The sequence below is a fragment of the Gadus morhua genome, chromosome 18 (genome assembly GCF_902167405.1).
Source record: "Gadus morhua chromosome 18, gadMor3.0, whole genome shotgun sequence".
NCBI lineage: Eukaryota > Metazoa > Chordata > Actinopteri > Gadiformes > Gadidae > Gadus > Gadus morhua.
The window spans coordinates 439,155-459,075 of NC_044065.1; the positions used below are offsets into that span (position 1 = coordinate 439,155).

The following is a 19,921-nucleotide window of genomic DNA, read 5'->3' on the forward strand; positions in this document are numbered from 1 at the left end:
TCTCCGCTCGGCTCTGTCCGTCTTGGCTCATTTAACACGAACTGCGCAAAACTCAGAAAGAACCGCGATACTTTGGGGACATTTTGGTGGAATTAAAGTAGTTCCGCGGAGTAGACGGATGCGGACGGAGACGGGGCGGTGGAGCCGGGTCTGTGCCCCGGGCACCCGGGCCGCCCCGGGACCCGGACCCGGTCCACACCGCGTCAGGTTCCCTTGAGAGCGAGGACGAAGAAACACAAACGGGACCGCGCGAGATCCGCCGAGTCCGCCTCATCAGCTGCTGCCAGTCGCTGTTCTCAATCACGTCCGCACGCAGCCTTCATAGGCGCACAGGCGCTCGAGGAGCGAGAGACACTCACACGGACCGGCGCGAGGAACACCGTCCGTTAGAGAGACACACCGAGAGAACCCAAATAACCCCAAAACCGGGAGAACCGAACGAACCAAGAGAACCGAAAGAACGGGTTCGATCCCGAAAACCTTAACGTTCCAGAACGAGCCCGTATTTCTGAGTGTTTCCAACGCCGCCGTTCACGAGACGCGGAGCGGCTCCGTCCGGGACGTTTGAACCGCGAACCGTTAAAACAGTGAACCGTAAAACAGAAACTCACCCCGAGCCGACATGGCGGAGACCACCACGACACCCGCCAAGGCCAAGCGGACCCCTAAGCCCAGGAAGCCCGCCTCTCATCCCAAGTACTCGGAGATGATCCGGCAGGCCATCGAGAGCGAGAAGGCCCGCGGGGGGTCCTCCCGCCAGAGCATCCAGAAGTTCATCAAGAAGAACTTCAGCGTGGGCGACAACTCGGACCTGCAGATCAAGCTGGCCCTGAAGCGGATGGAGACGGGCGGGTCGGTGCGCCACACCAGGGGGCTCGGCGCCTCCGGCTCCTTCAAGCTGGTCCGCGGCGACCAGGACCCGGCTAAGAGGGCGGCCAAGCCTAAACCCGTCCGAGTTAAGAAGTCCCCCGTCAAAGCCGCCAAGCCCAAGAAGCTGGCAAAGCCCAAGAAGGCCCCCAAGTCACCGGCCAAGCCCAAGAAGAGCCCCAAGTCCCCGGCCAAGAAGATCAAGAAGAGCCCGAAGAAGGTCGCGGCGCCGGCGGCGAAGACCAGGAAAGTAGCGGTTAAGAAGGCGAAGCCCGCGAAAGCCGTGAAGCCGAAGCCCGCAAAGAAGACCTCCAAGCCCGCGAAGAAGAGTGCAAAGAAAACGACGAAGAAGAAGTAGAGAAGAGACTCAGACCCCCAACTGTACATACTTTGAGAAATGTTTTGTATATGTATTATTTTTGTATGGTCTCCTCAGAAGTCCTGATGTTTTACAGGTGGTAGACAGTGAGTCTTGTGGTGATAATGTCATTTAATTCTCATGATCTTTAAGGTCCTCCTTTGAGCTCTTAAAGTTAAAGTGGGCCATGGATGACTTATCGATTAGCACGGGGCAGTCGATAGTGATGGGGAGTTCATAAGGCGTCCAGTTCACTGCTGCACTGTACATTTCTGATGTATAATATGTGTGTCCAGTGGTCTAATGACCGATATCAAGCCCTATAAAAAACCATCGTGTTGAATTAGCTACTTCAAACATTGTTTATAATGTAATAAATAACATGTTATCTTCTACCAGGTTGCGTCTCATTAGCTTAATATAACAGATTAATTATTATATTTCTTGGATGAATGATGAATGAATTGACTGAGAAGTCGAGCAGTCCTTAAGTGGAACTAAACTACGGTAATTAAAAAAAACTCAAATTAGCGCCGTAGACCGGGCTGCGTCGGAAATTTGAATAAACAAATTATAGGTGAACGGGCAACGTATCGTTTACAACGAGGTAATACAGAGAATAAAACCTATGAGCTATGGTGTAAATATCCTTAATCCAGATACGTATGCGATAACAGGAACCCTTTTCCCCTGGTCCCCACTGCCGCCCGGGTCCCCACCTGCACTCATCGCGGGGTTACCGAGAGTTCAGGAAGATCATCGGCGATGCATTTATGATGCCATCTTTGTTTGCCGAATCAAAAAAAAAACTATCACCCTCAATGCTGCTGCTGTTACTACTCGTAAATTACAACAACTTTAGCACTTTACGGAGGACTATAAGCTGGCCTTAATAACTTTGCTACTTCTACAACAACAAACCTACACACACATCTCTTGTTGACGCGTGTTCTTCCTTCAACGACGCGCAGCAGCGCCATCGTGTGGTGGAGTGGCGGAAAGGTGTTTCGCGTCCCAAACAAGGGAAAGCGCAATGTGTACGCGAATATGAACCGAGTTTGAATCTATTCTGTCCGTAAAGAATAACAAGAACAAAACATTCAGGATTTTTTTTAATAATATATTGGATTAGAACTCAGCAAATATTTCAAGCAAATTATTTAGACTAAATAAAAAACCTTGAGTAGGCCAGCAAGTTGCTTTGGCGTCTATGCAGTGATACATGGTCACAGTGGCGACAGTAACCAAGCACTGCCATAGAGGGACCATCACTTACCCCGTCCCCGAGAGCCTTGGTTAACCTCCACTACGTCTGACAGAAGACACTGCGCTGCTGAGGAGCTCCACTGGGGGACGAAGCACCGCGCCACTCCGGAGAGACCAGACACGGGCCTCCGCTCCACGAGGGACGAAGCACCGCGCTACCCCGGAGAGACCAGACACGGGCCTCCACTCCACGAGGGACGAAGCACCGCGCTACCCCGGAGAGACCAGACACGGGCCTCCGCTCCACGAGGGACGGAAGAGAGACCAGACACGGGCCTCCGCTCCACGAGGGACGGAGCACCGCGCTACTCCGGAGAGACCAGACACGGGCCTCCGCTCCACGAGGGACGGAGCACCGCGCCACTCCGGAGAGACCAGACACGGGCCTCCGCTCGACGAGGGACGGAGCACCGCGCCACTCCGGAGAGACCAGACACGGGCCTCCGCTCCACGAGGGACGGAGGAGAGACCAGACACGGGCCTCCGCTCCACGAGGGACGGAGCACCGCGGTACTCCGGGGGAGAGACCAGACACGGGCCTCCGCTCCACGAGGGACGGAGCACCGCGCTGTAACCAGTATGTAGTTTAGGTGTGGAGGCTCACCCTTCCCTTTCATATGGCCACTAAAGCACTCCTACAGCTCCGGACACGCTGGCCTGCAGAGCTGCCTTAGCTTCCTCGTTTACCTCTTGGCGCCTCCGTAGTGGGGCATGCCCCGACACTTTTACTCCGTCCCCAATATAAGTTGTAGCAAAGTAACAAATTAAATTACTTTTTAATTGAATCAAGCAATTCTTCAGGGGCATCAGGGTTCAATTCATCATCATACCACCTGATCGATTAGTGCTGCGTCCACCAATCAACACATCAATGAACTGCATACTTTGTTACACTTTTGAACGTGTTCTCGATGATGAAATAATAATTATGGGGTTACATAAAGGCATTGTGGTGATATGCATCTGAAATGCAGTTCACTAATAGAAGTCTTTGCCACCACTGTTCCCTGGTAGGGGGCGGCCTGTGAGAACCGTAGCCACCTTTCCCCATCGACTTTGACTCTGTTTTATTTCTAAGATGGTTTGCATGGACATGCTTTTGAATAAAATGCTCTTTTATCTGAGATGTGCAATTGATAAAAGTTTACTGATTGATCAGAGTTCAGTCGACACAAGCCATTCACACAGAATTAGAAAAATAAAGCCATACATAGTCTGAAGAAAAGATTAAAATATACAAATGCAATTGGCCTCTGAAATTTCAACAAAAACACAGCATGTCTGAGGACAATGACAGAATTATATAAAATGCCATTGTTGAATTTCTCCTTCTTGCTTTGCTGTGATACTGGTCATAGGTCAGTTAGCATGTCAGACTTCAGAAAGGTTTGATAACCAGTCTCTGACTAAAGATCGACTGAATGAAAACCCACAAGTTCATGGTTCTGCGTTGGATTAACGGAGGATTGGAAGTTATTTCCTACGTGGGCCGTTTGGAAATGTATGGAGCTGCTGAGTTCAACCTGGTCCTTCACTGCTTACAGTTCTATCGTTATGAACGAGATCAACGCACCAACAATGTTTGTCTCATAAGCAAAGCTGTCACACCTTTAAATTATACACAAAGCAATATCTCAACCCTCCTCAATACTGTGGAATAATATCGTCAGCTCTTTAGTTTTTCTAATACTTTTCCACCTACTATAACCATAGTAGTTAGTTAACTAATATAACCATAGTCCTGGTTAACTACTATAACCAGTTAACCAGGACTACTGGTGGAGGCTTCGTTTATGGCGCGTTTCCACCGGCGGGTCGGTTCGGTATGCAAAGGTGGCAAGGTGCGGCACGGTTCGCTATTCTACCGCCAAAAGTGGGCGTGGTCCGGACCGAGCTGTGATGAGCCGTACTCCTCTCGCAGTACTCCCCCCCCACCATAAGAGTACTGGCGGCGGTGGAAACGCGAGGCGTAACTGAGCTGGGCCAAAGCGCACCTTCACCCCTGGGCCAAGGCGTACCGGGCCGAAGCGCACCCGTCGGTGGAAACACACCATTAGACCAATCAGCAGCATTTATTCTACTTCCTGGAAGTGACATCAGGATGGCTGCTCATGACGCCAGTGGGCGGAGGCCCTCAGTGAGGACCTCAGTGAGGCCTAGCCCCTGGACAAAGCGGCATGCGGCCCTTTGGTTGTCTGCAGGTCAGCTGACCCCGCAGAGTCACGTGACCCTGCTCACTATTTGGCATTCATGCTATTGTTTATGGGGAGCGTCCAGAGGTTCAGACGGAGGGGGTCCTCCCCTGCTCTAGCCCCCGATCGGCCTCCATAGCAGGACACCAGCGAGAGGAGACCAGCGAGAGGAGACCAGCGAGAGGAGACCAGCGAGAGGAGAACAGGTGTGGGCGGAGCCAGGCTGGTGTGGGCGGAGCCAGGCTGGTCCGGGCGGGGCTCAGCTGAGGGCGGGGCCAGGTCAGTCAGGGTGGGGCCCGCCGGGGCCCGGCTGGGGCGGAGCCAGGTTGGGCTCAGCTGGGGCGGGGCTAGTTCAGTCGGGGCGGGGCCTGGCTGGGGCGGGGGCGGAGCCAGGCCGCTTAGGGCGGGGCCGGGGTCCAGAGGTTTGGTCTGGAAAGGCTGCAGGCTGAGGGGCGGAGCAAGAGAGAGAGAGAGAGAGAGAGAGAGGGGAGAGAGAGAGAGAGGGGGGAGAGAGAGAGAGGGGGGAGAGGGTGAGGGAGAGGGAGGGGGGAGAGAGAGAGAGAGGGGGGAGAGAGAGAGGGAGGGGGGAGAGAGAGAGAGAGGGGGGAGAGAGAGAGAGAGGGGGGAGAGAGAGAGAGAGGGGGGAGAGAGAGAGAGAGAGAGAGGGGGGAGAGAGAGAGGGAGGGGGGAGAGAGAGGGAGGGGGGAGGGAGGGAGAGAGGGGGGAGAGAGAGAGGGAGGGGGGAGGCAGCAGGCCCGCCGGGGACGGGGTCATTTATGGCGCCCGGCGGTGCGGTAGAGGGCGACGCCCAGCAGGGCGGCCGCGGCCGCGCCCAGCGCCACACGGAGCCAGAAGGAGCCGCTCAGCTCCGAGCCGTTCAGGTGGCTGCAGGGAGACACAGAGGACCGTTAGACCCTGGGGACCCCACGGGGGGCCCTTTAGACCCTGGGGACCCCACAGGGGGCCTACAGCAGGGCATTAGAGACACATGAGGCCCTCAGGGGGGGCAGCTAGGGGTCGGGGGGGGCCCCTACATGCCCCCCCTGAGGGCCGAGCTGCGGGGGGGACCTACGGGAACATGGCGGCCCAGGCCAGCTTGGTGTAGATGGCGTCGGCGCTGGCGTCCGGCGACAGGACGGAGAAGGCCATGGGTGGGGGCAGGCGGTGCTTGTAGCAGAACTGGGCTGGCGTGGTGCCGTGGAGCTGCTTCACCTCGGCCAGGTCGGCCTTGGAGCTCACCAGCACGCAGGGCACCTGGCTGGACATGTAGTGCTGCTGAGGAGGGGCCGGGACCAACAAGAGCAGAGTCAGGACCATAACCCTAGCTATATATATATATATATATATATACAGGTGCTGGTCATATTATTAGAATATCATGAAAAAGTTGATTTATTTCATTAATTCCATTTAGAAAGTCAAACCTGTAGAATGTATAAATTCATTCCAAACAGACTGATACATTATAAGTGTTTTTTGCCAAAAAGAAGATGATTATAGCTGACAACCAATGAAAACCCTAAATTCAACATCTCAGAAAATTAGAATATGGTGAAAAGGTCAGATATTGAAGACACATGGTGCCACACTCTAATTAGCTAACTAACTCAAAACACCTGGAAAAGCCTTTAAATGGTCTCTCGTTTTGATTCTGTATGACACACAATCATGGGGAAGACTGCTGACTTGACAACTGTCCAAAAGATGACCATTGATACTTTAAAGAAGGAGGGCAAGACACAAAAGGTCATTGCCAAAGAGGTTGGATGTTCCCAGAGCTCTGTGTCCAAGCACATTAATAGAGAGGCGAAGGGAAGAAAAAGATGTGGTAGAAAAGAGTGTACAAGCAAGAGGGATAAACGCGCCCTGGAGAGGATTGTCAAACAAAACCGATTCAAAAATGTGGGGGAGATCCACAAAGAGTGGACTGTAGCTGGAGTCAGTGCTTCAAGAAGCACCACACACCGACGTATGCAAGATATGGGCTTCAGCTGTCGCATTCCTCGTGTAAAGCCACTCTTGAATAAGAGACAACGTCAAAAGCGTCTCGCCTGGGCTCAAGACAAAAAGGACTGGACTGCTGCTGAGTGGTCCAAAGTTATGTTTTCAGATGACAGTAAATTTTGTATCTCCTTTGGAAATCAAGGTCCCAGAGTCTGGAGGAAGACAGGAGAGGCACAGAATCCACGTTGCCTGAAGTCCAGTGTAAAATTTCCACAGTCAGTAATGGTCTGGGGTGCCATGTCATCTGCTGCTGTTGGTCCACTGTGTTTCCTGAGGTCCAGGGTCAATGCAGCAGTCTACCAGGAAGTTTTAGAACACTTTATGCTGCCTGCCGCGGACCAACTTTATGGAGGTGACGATTTCATTTTCCAACATGACTTGGCACCTGCACACAGTGCCAAATCTACCAGTACCTGGTTTAAGGACCATGGTATCCCTCTTCTTGATTGGCCTGCAAACTCACCTGACCTTAACCCCATAGAAAACCTATGGGGTATTGTGAAGCGGAAGATGCGAGATGCCAGACCCAACAATGCTGAAGAGCTGAAGGCCACTATTAAAGCAACCTGGGCTCTCATAACACCTGAGGAGTGCAACAGACTGGTCGACTCCATGCCACGCCGTATTGCTGCAGCAATTCAGGCAAAAGGAGCTGCAACTAAGTATTGATTGCCATACATGCTGAAACTTTCCATGTTCATACTTTTCAGTTGGCCCACATTTCTAAAAAAACATTTTTTGTACTAGTCGTAACTAATATTCTAATTTTCTGAGATACTGAATTTGGGATTTTCAGTAATTGTCAGTACTAATCATCCAAATTAAAAGAAATAAACATTTCAAATATATCACTCTGTGTGTAATGAATTGATATAATATGTAAGTTTCACGTTCTGAATATAATTACTGAAATAAATCAACTTTTTCATGATATTCTAATAATTTGACCAGCACCTGTATATATATATTAGAGCTGTCAAGTGATTAAAATATTTAATCGTGATTACTCGCATTAATGTCATAGTTAACTCCAATTAATCGCGATTAATCGCAAATTCTTTTTCTATGCTAAATATCCCTTGATTTTTTTGTCCCATAATTCTTCTCATTTTAATTCTCTTATCAACATGGTGAAGTGCATCGGCTTGCCTTGTGCAAATTATTTTTTATTGATAACAACGTTGGCATATACACTGATCAAAACAGGACGATACAAAAAAAGAGCCTATAGTGCAATTAAACGACTGCTTTGAACAAATGTCATTTGAACATAGCAGTCAGGCTACTGCTTCTTTGTTTTGAGCCAAAGAAAAAAAAAAAAAAAAAGTTTTTTTTTCTTTTTTTTTATAAAATAATTGCGTTAATCGCGCGATAAAAAGTTTAACGCCGTTAAATTTGGTTTGCGTTAACGCCGTTAATAACGCGTTTAACTGACAGCTCTAATATATATATATATGTGTATGTGTATATGTATATATATGTGTGTGTGTGTGTGTGTGTGTGTGTGTGTGTGTGTGTGTGTGTGTGTGTGTGTGTGTGTGTGTGTGTGTGTGTGTGTGTGTGTGTGTGTGTGTGTGTGTGTGTGTATGTATTTATATATATATATATATATATAGCAGAGGGAAGACCTTGTAGATGCTGGCGCAGTAGTCGAAGGACTGCGGGTCGCTGGCGTCGTACATCAGACAGGCCACGTCGCAGGACGCGTGCGACGCCTTCAGGAACTCCGTCTCCACGTCCACCTCGTACAGCTGTGAAGGAGGTCAAAGGTCACGATGCAGGGTAGACATCTGGATGGGCCGTCCCATAAGGAATCCTGACCATAATATACCAGATGAGGCTTTACTTTAGACTGCTTCTTCGGCCCCGTACACACGAAACGGGCGAAAACGATCCGGTTTCGTTCTATGCGGTTCAGGAATATCTTTGTGTGGACGGGGCCCTCATGAGGCTCTGTATACCTCCGTCCGGTTGCTAAAGCTAGCGGTCCATGGTACTCACGATTAGGAAGCGCTCCTGGTTGTTGACGGTCACCTTGTTGATGGTGTAGGGGGAGAGGGCGTGGCTGCCCGTCCCGTGGAGCTGAGGAAGAGAACCTTCTGTTACTGCAGCGTCTAGCACCTCACGCCCTTTCGCCAACGTTGATGTACGTTTCCGTGCCGATAAAGCTTTGCCTCTGAATACAAGACGATGGATATCATTCAGCAGCGGCTTTATCCAAAGGCCTTACACTGGATTGAGAGAGTTCTACTCATGAGGACCTAGCAGGGGCCCCCATCCCTTCAGTAGGTTAGCGGGGTCTATGAGGCTCAGGGGTCGGGCGTACCACGATGTTGCGGCCCACGAAGGCCTGCAGGAAGGCCGTCTTCCCGGTTCCTCTCGGCCCGATCACCTTACAGAGGAACACCGTGCGCTGTGTCTGGGACTGCGCCAGGTCCAGCTCCTTCTGCTGGGTCACTGCACGCACGCACGCACACCCACCAACACACACACACACACACACACACACACACAGTACCATGAAACAGATGGAGGTGTACAGGTCTACTGGATTACAAGGTTAATCCAGGGTAAACAAGAGTTTATCAGAAGACCCGGATTATAGCATCAGAAAGACAACATCTCCCCCTTCTGCACTCAAAACATCACATGACCCATCAGTGTACACACACACACACACACACACACACACACACACACACACACACACACACACACACACACACACACACACACACACACACACACACACACACACACACACACACACACACACACCTGTGACGGCCGTGGTCTGGGAGTCCTGCTCGGCGAGGATGGGGTAACCAAGGTAACCCAGGTACTCCAGGCAGCGGTGGATGTCCAGGTAGGCGGAGAGCCTGCCGGCCGAGACAAGGAGCAGTGGAGTGGCGGATGAGGACCAGGGAGCAGGACCATGGACCAGTGGACCAGGACCAGTAGACCAGGACCAGGACCATCAGCTCAGTGGACCCCATAGGGGGGCTAGCCCCACTAGCCCCCGGTTAGCCACTAGCCCCCGGTTAGCCACTAGCCCCAGGTTAGCCACTAGCCCCAGGTTAGCCACTAGCCCCCGGTTAGCCCCACTAGCCCCCGGTTAGCCACTAGCGCCCGGTTAGCCCCACTAGCGCCCGGTTAGCCCCACTAGCCCCCGGTTAGCCCCACTAGCCCCCGGTTAGCCACTAGCGCCCGGTTAGCCCCACTAGCGCCCGGTTAGCCCCACTAGACCCCGGTTAGCAACTAGCGCCCGGTTAGCCCCCACTAGCCCCGGCCTAGCCCCCACTAGCCACCAGGCTAGCCCCACTAGCCCCAATTAGCCCCCACTAGCCCCGGCCTAGCCCCAGTCGGCCCTGACTTACGTCCACTGGCAGAGGTAGCCGTGGTGGGAGAGGTAGCCCTGGTCGGTGGTGGGCACGGAGCTGAACACCTCGGGGCCCCAGGGCGTGTAGGGGAACACGCAGAACAGGTTCCTCAGCTCCCCGGGGGACAGGGCCGAGTCCTTGTCCTGGACCAGGGAGCACAGACACTGTTACTGTACGCACCTCCCAGGCTGCTGCTCTCCCTCCTGGGTTCAGCCCCTGAAGCTCAGGAGGTCTGAACCCACGAAGGCCTCACCTGGGCGCTCTGCGCCCCGCAGTCCCCCTGACCGCCAACAGGGTGATTCACATGTTCATTAAGAGCACAGAGCCGTCCCTGTGCTGACTGGCTGTCGGAGCCTGTCACTCACCTCATCGTACTTGTCGAACAACCGCTGCAGGAACTGGTGTCCCAGGTGATTGATCTCTGTGGTGCATCCCGCTGGAACCCGTAGCCTAGCAACACACAACCACAAACAAGCTACTGAGAGAGAGAGAGAGAGAGAGAGAGAGAGAGAGAGAGAGAGAGAGAGAGAGAGAGAGAGAGAGAGAGAGAGAGAGAGAGAGAGAGAGAGAGAGAGAGAGAGAGAGAGAGAGAGAGAGAGAGAGAGAGAGAGAGAGAGAGAGAGAGAGAGAGAGAGAGAGAGAGAGAGAGAGAGAGAGAGAGAGAGAGAGAGAGAGAGAGAGAGAGAGAGAGAGAGAGAGACCCCTTCACCGATTGACTGTTGTTCTGTTCAGCGGGGGTGTATCACCAGACCTACTGGTAGAGGGGGTTTATCACCTACGGGGGGTACAGGGGGCCTTCAGACCTAATGGGGGTACAGGGGGTCTAGCAGACCTATTGGGGGTACAGGGGTCTAGCAGACCTATTGGGGGTACAGGGGTCTAGCAGACCTACGGGGGGTACAGGGGTCTAGCAGACCTACGGGGGTACAGGGGGTCTTTGGGGTACAGGAGGTCTTTGGGGTACAGGGGTCTAGCAGACCTACGGGGGGTACAGGGGTCTAGCAGACCTACGGGGGGTACAGGGGTCTAGCAGACCTACGGGGGTACAGGGGGTCTTTGGGGTACAGGAGGTCTTTGGGGTACAGGGGTCTAGCAGACCTACGGGGGTACAGGGGGTCTTTGGGGTACAGGAGGTCTTTGGGGTACAGGGGTCTAGCAGACCTACGGGGGTACAGGGGGTCTTTGGGGTACAGGAGGTCTTTGGGGTACAGGGGGTCTTTGGGGTACAGGGGGTCTTTGGGGTACAGGGGTCTAGCAGACCTACGGGGGTACAGGGGGTCTTTGGGGTACAGGGGGTCTAGCAGACCTACGGGGGTACAGGAGGTCTTTGGGGTACAGGGGTCTAGCAGACCTACGGGGGTACAGGGGGTCTTTGGGGTACAGGAGGTCTTTGGGGTACAGGGGTCTAGCAGACCTACGGGGGTACAGGGGGTCTTTGGGGTACAGGAGGTCTTTGGGGTACAGGGGTCTAGCAGACCTACGGGGGTACAGGGGGTCTTTGGGGTACAGGAGGTCTTTGGGGTACAGGGGTCTAGCAGACCTACGGGGGTACAGGGGGTCTTTGGGGTACAGGGGGTCTTTGGGGTACAGGGGTCTAGCAGACCTACGGGGGGTACAGGTAGTCGTCTGTGAGCTCCAGGGTGTCATCGTAGCCGTAGCTCCTGAGGATGGTCCAGGTGGTCTCGTGCCGGCCCCTCTGGATGAAGAGCGTGTTCAGGAACAGGAACCCTGGGGGGGGGGGGGGTCACGCAGTCTGTTATGGACGGGATCAGACGGGGGAACCCTGGACAGGCTCCTCCCCCAAAGGGTCTGAAGACACGCTGAACCGACCAACGCTTCGGTCAGCTCGGTGTGCAGGGGCCCGGGGGTCTGAGGGCCTGGGGGGCCCCAGTCCTACCGTTGAGCGTGAGGCCGTTGTCCTGGACCCCGTCGCTGGTGTTCTTCCAGACCACCGTCTTCACGTCCTCCAGGGCCTGGGGGGCCAGGGGGTTCCCGAAGCAGGCCTTCTGCAGGGGGGGGGGGGGCGCGGGTGAGGAGCGGTGATGGGGGGGGGGAGGGTGAAGGGGGGGACGGGGGGGACAGATTCAGACTCAGACTCTTCATTGTCATGGTGCAGAGTACAGAGACAGCGAGATGTGGTTGAGGTCTAAACAGAAGTGCAAAATAGGGTTAGGGTGCAGTTTAACATGATGAAGATGATGAAGCTGATGATGATGTTAGTACAGTTAAGTTAAACAACAGGGATAGTGCAGGAGTAGTGAGGAGGTATGAGCAGCATCAGATGGATATAGATGGACAGTACGATAAGTATTAACAGTATTATAATATATAATATGATAAATATAATAGTCGATTAGACGATAATATTACAATATAAGATATAATATAAGATTTGATAATTTAATAATAGTGGATGAGATACAGATATTAGATACATTATATCTTCAGTCTAGTAGAGAGAGGTACGTTTGAGGAGTGCGTGTGTGTGTGTCTGTGTGTGTGTCTGTGTGTGTGTCTGTGTGTGTGTCTGTGTGTGTGTGTGTGTGTGTGTGTGTGTGTGTGTGTGTGTGTGTGTGTGTGTGTGTGTGTGTGTGTGTGTGTGTGTGTAGGGGGGGGGGGGTGAGACCTGAAAGCGGTTGAGCTCCACGTCGCTGAGGATCCGGTCGTTGTCGCGGTCGGAGATGTAGAAGATTCTGGAGAGGGCGCGGACACACTGAGGCTTCAGCTGAGAGAGAGGGGGGGGAAACAGGAAGTGGTCATCAGCGTGGGCAGAGGAGCACGGCACGGGGGCCAGGTTAACAGAGGGTCGGACGGACCACCTCCAAAGGGTCCAATCAGGAACCAGACGGAAACACTGAGTCACTTCTGACCAGCCCTGGTCTGTGAGGACCACTGACCTGACCAGCCCCCGGTCTGTGAGGACCACTGACCAGCCCCCGGTCTGTGGGACCACTGACCAGCCCCCGGTCTGTGGGACCACTGACCAGCCCCCGGTCTGTGGGACCACTGACCAGCCCCCGGTCTGTGGGACCACTGACCAGCCCCCGGTCTGTGAGGACCACTGACCAGCCCCCGGTCTGTGGGACCACTGACCAGCCCCCGGTCTGTGGGACCACTGACCAGCCCCCGGTCTGAGGGACCACTGACCAGCCCCCGGTCTGAGGGACCACTGACCAGCCCCCGGTCTGTGGGACCACTGACCTGACCAGCCCCCGGTCTGTGAGGACCACTGACCAGCCCCCGGTCTGAGGGACCACTGACCTGACCAGCCCCCGGTCTGTGAGGACCACTGACCAGCCCCCGGTCTGTGAGGACCACTGACCTGACCAGCCCCCGGTCTGTGGGACCACTGACCTGACCAGCCCCGGTCTGTGAGGACCACTGACCTGACCAGCCCCCGGTCTGTGAGGACCACTGACCAGCCCCCGGTCTGTGAGGACCACTGACCAGCCCCCGGTCTGTGGGACCACTGACCTGACCAGCCCCCGGTCTGTGGGACCACTGACCTGACCAGCCCCGGTCTGTGAGGACCACTGACCTGACCAGCCCCCGGTCTGTGGGACCACTGACCAGCCCCCGGTCTGTGAGGACCACTGACCTGACCAGCCCCCGGTCTGTGGGACCACTGACCAGCCCCCGGTCTGTGAGGACCACTGACCTGACCAGCCCCCGGTCTGTGGGACCACTGACCAGCCCCCGGTCTGTGGGACCACTGACCAGCCCCCGGTCTGTGGGACCACTGACCAGCCCCCGGTCTGTGAGGACCACTGACCAGCCCCCGGTCTGTGAGGACCACTGACCTGACCAGCCCCCGGTCTGTGGGACCACTGACCTGACCAGCCCCCGGTCTGTGGGACCACTGACCTGCTTGTCCTCGGGGTCGTAGAGCGGCGCCGTGGGGTGCAGCACGGCCTTCTGGGCGTAGTAGAACAGCTCGGAGATGTTCTTCAGGTTCTTCGCGGAGCACTTGTGGAGAGAGATGGAGGGCGGGTTAGGAAACGCTATCGCCCTGGCAACGGCCACTAGGAGATGAGAGTACGGGCGCCGCCGCCATCACTACCTCCACACAGGTCTCGATCTCAGAGAACTGGTTCATGATGGGCAGGATGGTCTCCATGGAGCTCCCGGAGCGCAGGTCCGACTTGTTCCCCACCAGGATGATGGGAACCCTGCAGCCCAGAGGAGGAGGACCCCCTCAGCACACAACCAGGAGGGGGACACACACACGCACACACATACACACACACGCACGACAGACACACACAAACAGACACACACACACACACACACACACACACACGCACGCACGACAGACACACACACACAAACAGACACACACACACACGCACGCACGACAGACACACACACACACAAACAGACACACACACACACACACACACACACGCACGCACGACAGACACACACACACACACAAACAGACACACACACACACACACACACACGCACGCACGACAGACACACACACACACAAACAGACACACACACACACGCACGACAGACACACACACACACACAGGCACACACACACACGCACAGACACGCACACGACAGACACACACACACACACACACACACACGACAGCAGCAGTTACATACTTGTTTCCCTTCTCTGCGTTTCCGTTGACTAAAGGGATCCATTTGGTTTTGATCTGAAATCAGAGTGACAGAGAGTGACACAGAGTGACAGAGAGTGACACAGAGTGTGACACAGAGTGACAGAGAGTGACACAGAGTGACACAGAGTGACAGAGAGTGACACAGAGTGACACAGAGTGACACAGAGTGACAGAGTGTGACACAGAGTGACACAGAGTGACAGAGTGTGACAGAGTGTGACACAGAGTGACAGAGTGTGACAGAGAGTGACAGAGTGTGACACAGAGTGACACAGAGTCAGAGTGACGGTCTGAACACGGGCCGGCGGGGTTTGACTGATGAGGCAACGTGTTGTCGTAGCAACGCTGACCTTCTGGATGGTCTCCTCCTTGGTGACGTCGTACACCACACACACCACGTTGGCCTGGGGGCGGAGACAGAGGGTCATGTGACAGAGGGTCAGGTGACAGAGGGTCATGTGACTGATCAGACGGGACTGGGAGTGAGGGCGGTGTTAATTAATAATGTTGACGAGTCTGATCCGAACCACGGAGGGGCTTCTACCTTGATGATCTCCGCCTGCAGGACCTCCTCCGTCTGCTCTGTCTCTGTAAGGGGACAGAGGAGGACGTCAGCGCGGGACGACAGCAGACAGACACGCGCTGCACCGGGGGGGGGGGTACCCAGCGCCCGGAGGCTGCCCACTCACCGGAGTAGTCCACGATGTGGGTGGGCACCTTCTCTGGAGTGACGTCGGCTGGGATGGTGATCTCCTCTGCCCTGAGGGGCACCTGGGAGAGGATTCATAGACAGCATATAGATATACAGATATACAACATATATAGACACAGATATACAGCATATAGATATACAGATAGACAGCATATAGATATACAGATAGACAGCATATAAAGATACAGATATACAGCATATAGATATACAGATAGACAGCATATAGATATAAAGATATAAAGCATATAGATATACAGATAGACAGCATATAGATATACAGATAGACAGCATATAGATATACAGATAGACAGCATATAGATATACAGATAGACAGCATATAGATATACAGATATACAGCATATAAATACAGATATACAGCATATAGAGATACAGATATACAAAATATACATATATATATACAGCATATATACACTATATACATATATATATACAGTTTATAGATACATATATACACTATATACATATACATATATATATATATATATATATATATATATATATATATATATATATATACAGTTTATAGATACATATGCAGTACAGTGTTTCCCCCAGCACTGTATGGTTAAGGCGTGGTTAAGGTTAACAACAATAGGGCCCCACCTTGACTACCAATGCATAAAAAAATATAGATATTAAAAAATATAGATATAAATTAATATTATTTTTATAAATATTTTTTAATTATTATGCATTAACAAATTAGAAAACACTCGTAGGGAAAGAAAACATACTTCCATCAGGTATAAAAAATAAAGATAAATAATGCATCAGTAATACTGTTACAACAATGGTCGTGGCATAAAGCTTTTGGAATGGAATTGAAACGGAGATAACACCCCCCCCCCCCCCCCCCCGCTCCTTGACCAAGACATTTTCTGGGGGAAACACTGCATATATATATATATATATAAACTGTATATATATATACACACATATATACATACACACACACACACACACTATATATCTCTCAATATATATATAGATATATTTAATGTGTTAGATGTTCGTATTAATGTAAAAACTAACTAGGAATGGATGAATATACAATACATGGATTCATAGATGTATATAATAGTTAGTCATTTGACTTCAAAAACACAGGCACTATTTTATCGCGGTGTATATACACAAACAACGCCAAGAGAGAGAAGGGCGTGGGCCGCCTACCTCGTCTGGAAACTCCTCCCCCACCAGAGACATGATGAGGGAGGTCTTCCCCACGCCAGCTGTGGAGGACAACAGAGAGGTCAGAGAGCTGGGGGCTTCAGACAGACTCTGGTGGTCTTTAGTCAGAGAGCTGGGGGCTTCAGACAGACTCTGGTGGTCTTTAGTCAGAGAGCTGGGGGCTTCAGACAGACTCTGGTGGTCTTTAGTTCACAGTCAGCCTCATAATGATATATATATATAACAATAAAAATATCTCTCATATTGAGATATGCTGTGATATCCGAGAATACATGGGATGTGCAAGGCTACATTTCAAGGTATGAGTTTTATACTGCAACAGTGCGTTACATATAATCATCTCGTCAGTTGGTGGTTGAGCAGTGTTTGGTTACACACACACACACCCTCTGATAAGAGCTGGAATAAAACAGAAACGTGATCGCGTCTCAAGTTCAGGAGAACCTGCTACAGCAGCAGAGGTCCATACGTCGTCATACTAGACTGCTGAATAAATGGTCAACCAGAACTGAGATGCATCCAAAGACAAGAGAACTACTAAACTCACAATAGAGTTCATTGTCAACAATAAATATAATTTGCCCACTTTGAAGAGGTGGGATTAATGGCCCTTTAACCTAAAGGGACGTTTTAAGTAAGGCCCAGATTGAGCAACCTTAGTAAGAGGATGTCTTAGTGGGAAGAGGACAGTAGCCTGGCTCCGCCCGCCTAAGTACTTCCGCTCAATTTGAATTTCCCTTCAGTACTAGGTCTGGACCTGCTGTATGTAACTTGGTTTTCTTGTGCCGCCACAGCGGCCACCAATCAGCGAACAGAGGGCGTGTCTGAGAACAATGACGATGAAGTCGTACGCCAGTTTGAGTTATTGTTGTAGGCCGGTAGTTGATTTACAATGTGCAATTTTTCCCTGATAAATTAAATTCGACGAACAAAACCTGCAGCTTTCGTTGACGGACATTTTCGTGCAGACGCGCAAGGTGTTTGGTTTGTGTACAACCTGCGCGTGATTCCCGGCGCATGACATACGTCACAACCAAACGTTAGCGATTGGTTATGGCAGATCCAGAGTGGCACTGGGCAGATCCAATCATTTTAGACTTCAACAGACACCCGCCTTCAAGTGAGTTAACGTTTGTCAATTGATTAGGTCCAGACTCTCTGTACAAATGAAATGAAGTGAAGTACGAGAGTCTGGTAGAACCAGGCTAAGAGGACAGAGCAGGTCAAGTTGTTTTGGAGGAAAGACATTCATTACTGGACTGCACAACGTCTAACGACAGCAGATTATGTTTATTATTGACAGCGTGGACAGTCATATGGTGTATATGAAATGAGCCTTAGACATATGCTTATGGTTTAGTTCATGAATTGAGGACATTTAATCCAGTATCCGCTGATGGATCAGATTGAGTGTACCAATAGAAAATGAGTAGTTCATAAAGTCGGTGTACTTGAAAGACATCCCATGATAATTGGTATAACTACTTCTTTAGCCAATAAGGAAACCCAATGTCGATCAGGCTTTACTTCATGCGACTTTCCCTCATCAGAGATATATCGATATATAGATAAATAGATATCTCCACCCAACTGTCCCTCATAACAACTGACGGCAGGAAGTTTTGAAGGCAGCAGGCTAATGCTACTAGCTGCTATTGCTACTAGCCTGCTAGCTTTTTGACGCGTCAGGAGGAAAGACTTACGCTCTCCCAACAGAAGGATTCTCACGTCTCGTTTCATGCTTCCTCCGGTTTCAACAACGGATTTTTGTGTGAATTTATCGGGTCTTAATCTAGTTCTAAATGTCAAATTCGCACAACAAGATGTGAGCCATTCCAAACCGGTAACATCCAAGGTGAAACTGCGGTGCCTTTCCGGGTCACTCGCTGCAAACGGCGCCTCCCAGCGGTGGAGATGGGGAATACAGCTATAGATATAGATATATAGATAATGACCTATAAAACACGCATCAACCTTATGGGCTGTAAAAACCTATTACAGTACCAACTTTTTATTTTTAAAAAATACAGTCGATTAAACAATTTGCATCAAACCTATTGATACTACTTCTTATTTTTTTTTATAAAAAAAATCTAAAACAAACTACATGCTCAACCAGGTAGGGGATAACCAGCTAGTGACCAAAGGTCCATTAATCCACGACCGTAGCTCAGTGAACAAGCAGGGGTTATAGCTCAGGGTTACTGGTCTGACCCAGCTCGGGGTCACCAGTATGAACCCTCATTGATTGTTTTACTTCCCCGACTGCCGTTCTACTGAGACACTTAATGACAGGACATGAGAGTCCACGACCGCGATGGCAGATCAGAGGACCCGGGAATAAAGAAAAGAACAGGATCAGAGAAACAGGAGCAGGAGTTGGGACCCTTGTCTGGGTCTCTTATCGGTTCATGTGCTCACCGCCGACGTGGAGAGCGTCATCGTTTCATTAGCTGTTCTTTTATTTGTCCAAAATTGAGTTTCTAAGAGCGCACAAATGAATGAATGCCCCTGATGACGCCCCCCCCACACACACACAGAGCAGCACGCTGGAAGCAGGCTGGGGGCAGGAGTAGAGATGGGCAGAGCGGTCTGGCACCACGAAGGCCCCCCCCCTCTGGTCCTGGGGCCTCCATCGGTGCGGGCCTACTGCAGGAGCGTCTGTGCCTTACCTTAGCCAAGACGACAGCGCGTCCTGCGCGTCCTGGGACAGACCACATGTCCGTCAGGACTCTGAGGAGACGTGGTCAGGACGCTGAGGAGACGTGGTCAGGACTCTGAGGAGGCGTGGTCAGGACTCTGAGGAGTCCTGACCACGCCTCCTCAGAGTCCTGACCACGTCTCCTCAGAGTCCTGACCACGCCTCCTCAGAGTCCTGACCACGCCTCCTCAGAGTCCTGACCACGTCTCCTCAGAGTCCTGACCACGTCTCCTCAGAGTCCTGACGGACATGTGGTCTGTCCCCGATCTACTCTGAAGACCATGAGGGTCTAGATGAAGTGGTCTAGACCCTCATGACCCTCATTGTGAGGCTGCTTCATATTCTATATGAAGCAGACCCATGAGCCATTTATCTAGACCCATGAGACTGCTTCATTTAGACCCATGAGACTGCTTCATCTAGACCCATGAGACTGCTTCATCTAGACCCATGAGGGACTGCTTCATCTAGACCCATGGGGGACTGCTTCATCTAGACCCATGAGACTGCTTCATCTAGACCCATGAGACTGCTTCATCTAGACCCATGAGGGACTGCTTCATCTAGACCCATGAGACTGCTTCATCTAGAC

At 51.7% G+C, this 19,921-nt stretch overlaps 2 protein-coding genes across 3 annotated transcripts; one reads left to right on the top strand and one right to left on the bottom strand.

The window, feature by feature from the left end:
* The first annotated feature begins 330 nt into the window (after window positions 1-330).
* On the top strand, window positions 331-1,620 carry h1-0 (H1.0 linker histone). The gene has a single exon (XM_030340215.1). It carries the CDS (start codon window positions 623-625, stop codon window positions 1,223-1,225), a length of 603 nt encoding a protein of 200 aa, XP_030196075.1. The 5' UTR covers window positions 331-622; the 3' UTR covers window positions 1,226-1,620.
* Window positions 1,621-5,367: 3,747 nt separating this feature from the next.
* Window positions 5,368-18,499, bottom strand: rhot2 (ras homolog family member T2). Of its 2 annotated transcripts, none has more exons than XM_030340214.1 (19): window positions 18,332-18,499; window positions 16,611-16,669; window positions 15,394-15,475; window positions 15,249-15,292; window positions 15,055-15,108; window positions 14,685-14,737; window positions 14,128-14,236; window positions 13,932-14,033; window positions 12,694-12,792; window positions 11,965-12,073; window positions 11,675-11,795; window positions 10,433-10,517; window positions 10,065-10,210; window positions 9,466-9,566; window positions 9,014-9,144; window positions 8,689-8,769; window positions 8,316-8,438; window positions 5,756-5,955; window positions 5,368-5,568 (listed from the first exon to the last, which is right to left on the bottom strand). In XM_030340214.1, exons 1-19 carry the CDS (start codon window positions 18,366-18,368, stop codon window positions 5,454-5,456), a joined length of 1,851 nt encoding a protein of 616 aa, XP_030196074.1. In that variant the 5' UTR covers window positions 18,369-18,499; the 3' UTR covers window positions 5,368-5,453. The 2 variants fall into 2 exon arrangements, with proteins under 2 accessions (XP_030196074.1, XP_030196073.1); XM_030340213.1 differs by having other exon boundaries at window positions 5,369-5,568; window positions 5,756-5,958.
* Window positions 18,500-19,921: the final 1,422 nt, after the last annotated feature.

Coding starts and splice junctions, on each gene's coding strand:
- h1-0 (XM_030340215.1), top strand. CDS start 623: ATGGCGGAGACCACCACGACACCCGCCAAGGCCAAGCGGACCCCTAAG.
- rhot2 (XM_030340213.1), bottom strand. CDS start 18,368: ATGAAACGAGACGTGAGAATCCTTCTGTTGGGAGAGC. Junction 14,034..14,127: donor AGATCGAGACCTGTGTGGAG/GTAGTGATGGCG, acceptor TCTCTCCACAAG/TGCTCCGCGAAGAACCTGAA. Junction 12,074..12,693: donor TGGAGCTCAACCGCTTTCAG/GTCTCACCCCCC, acceptor CCCCCCCTGCAG/AAGGCCTGCTTCGGGAACCC.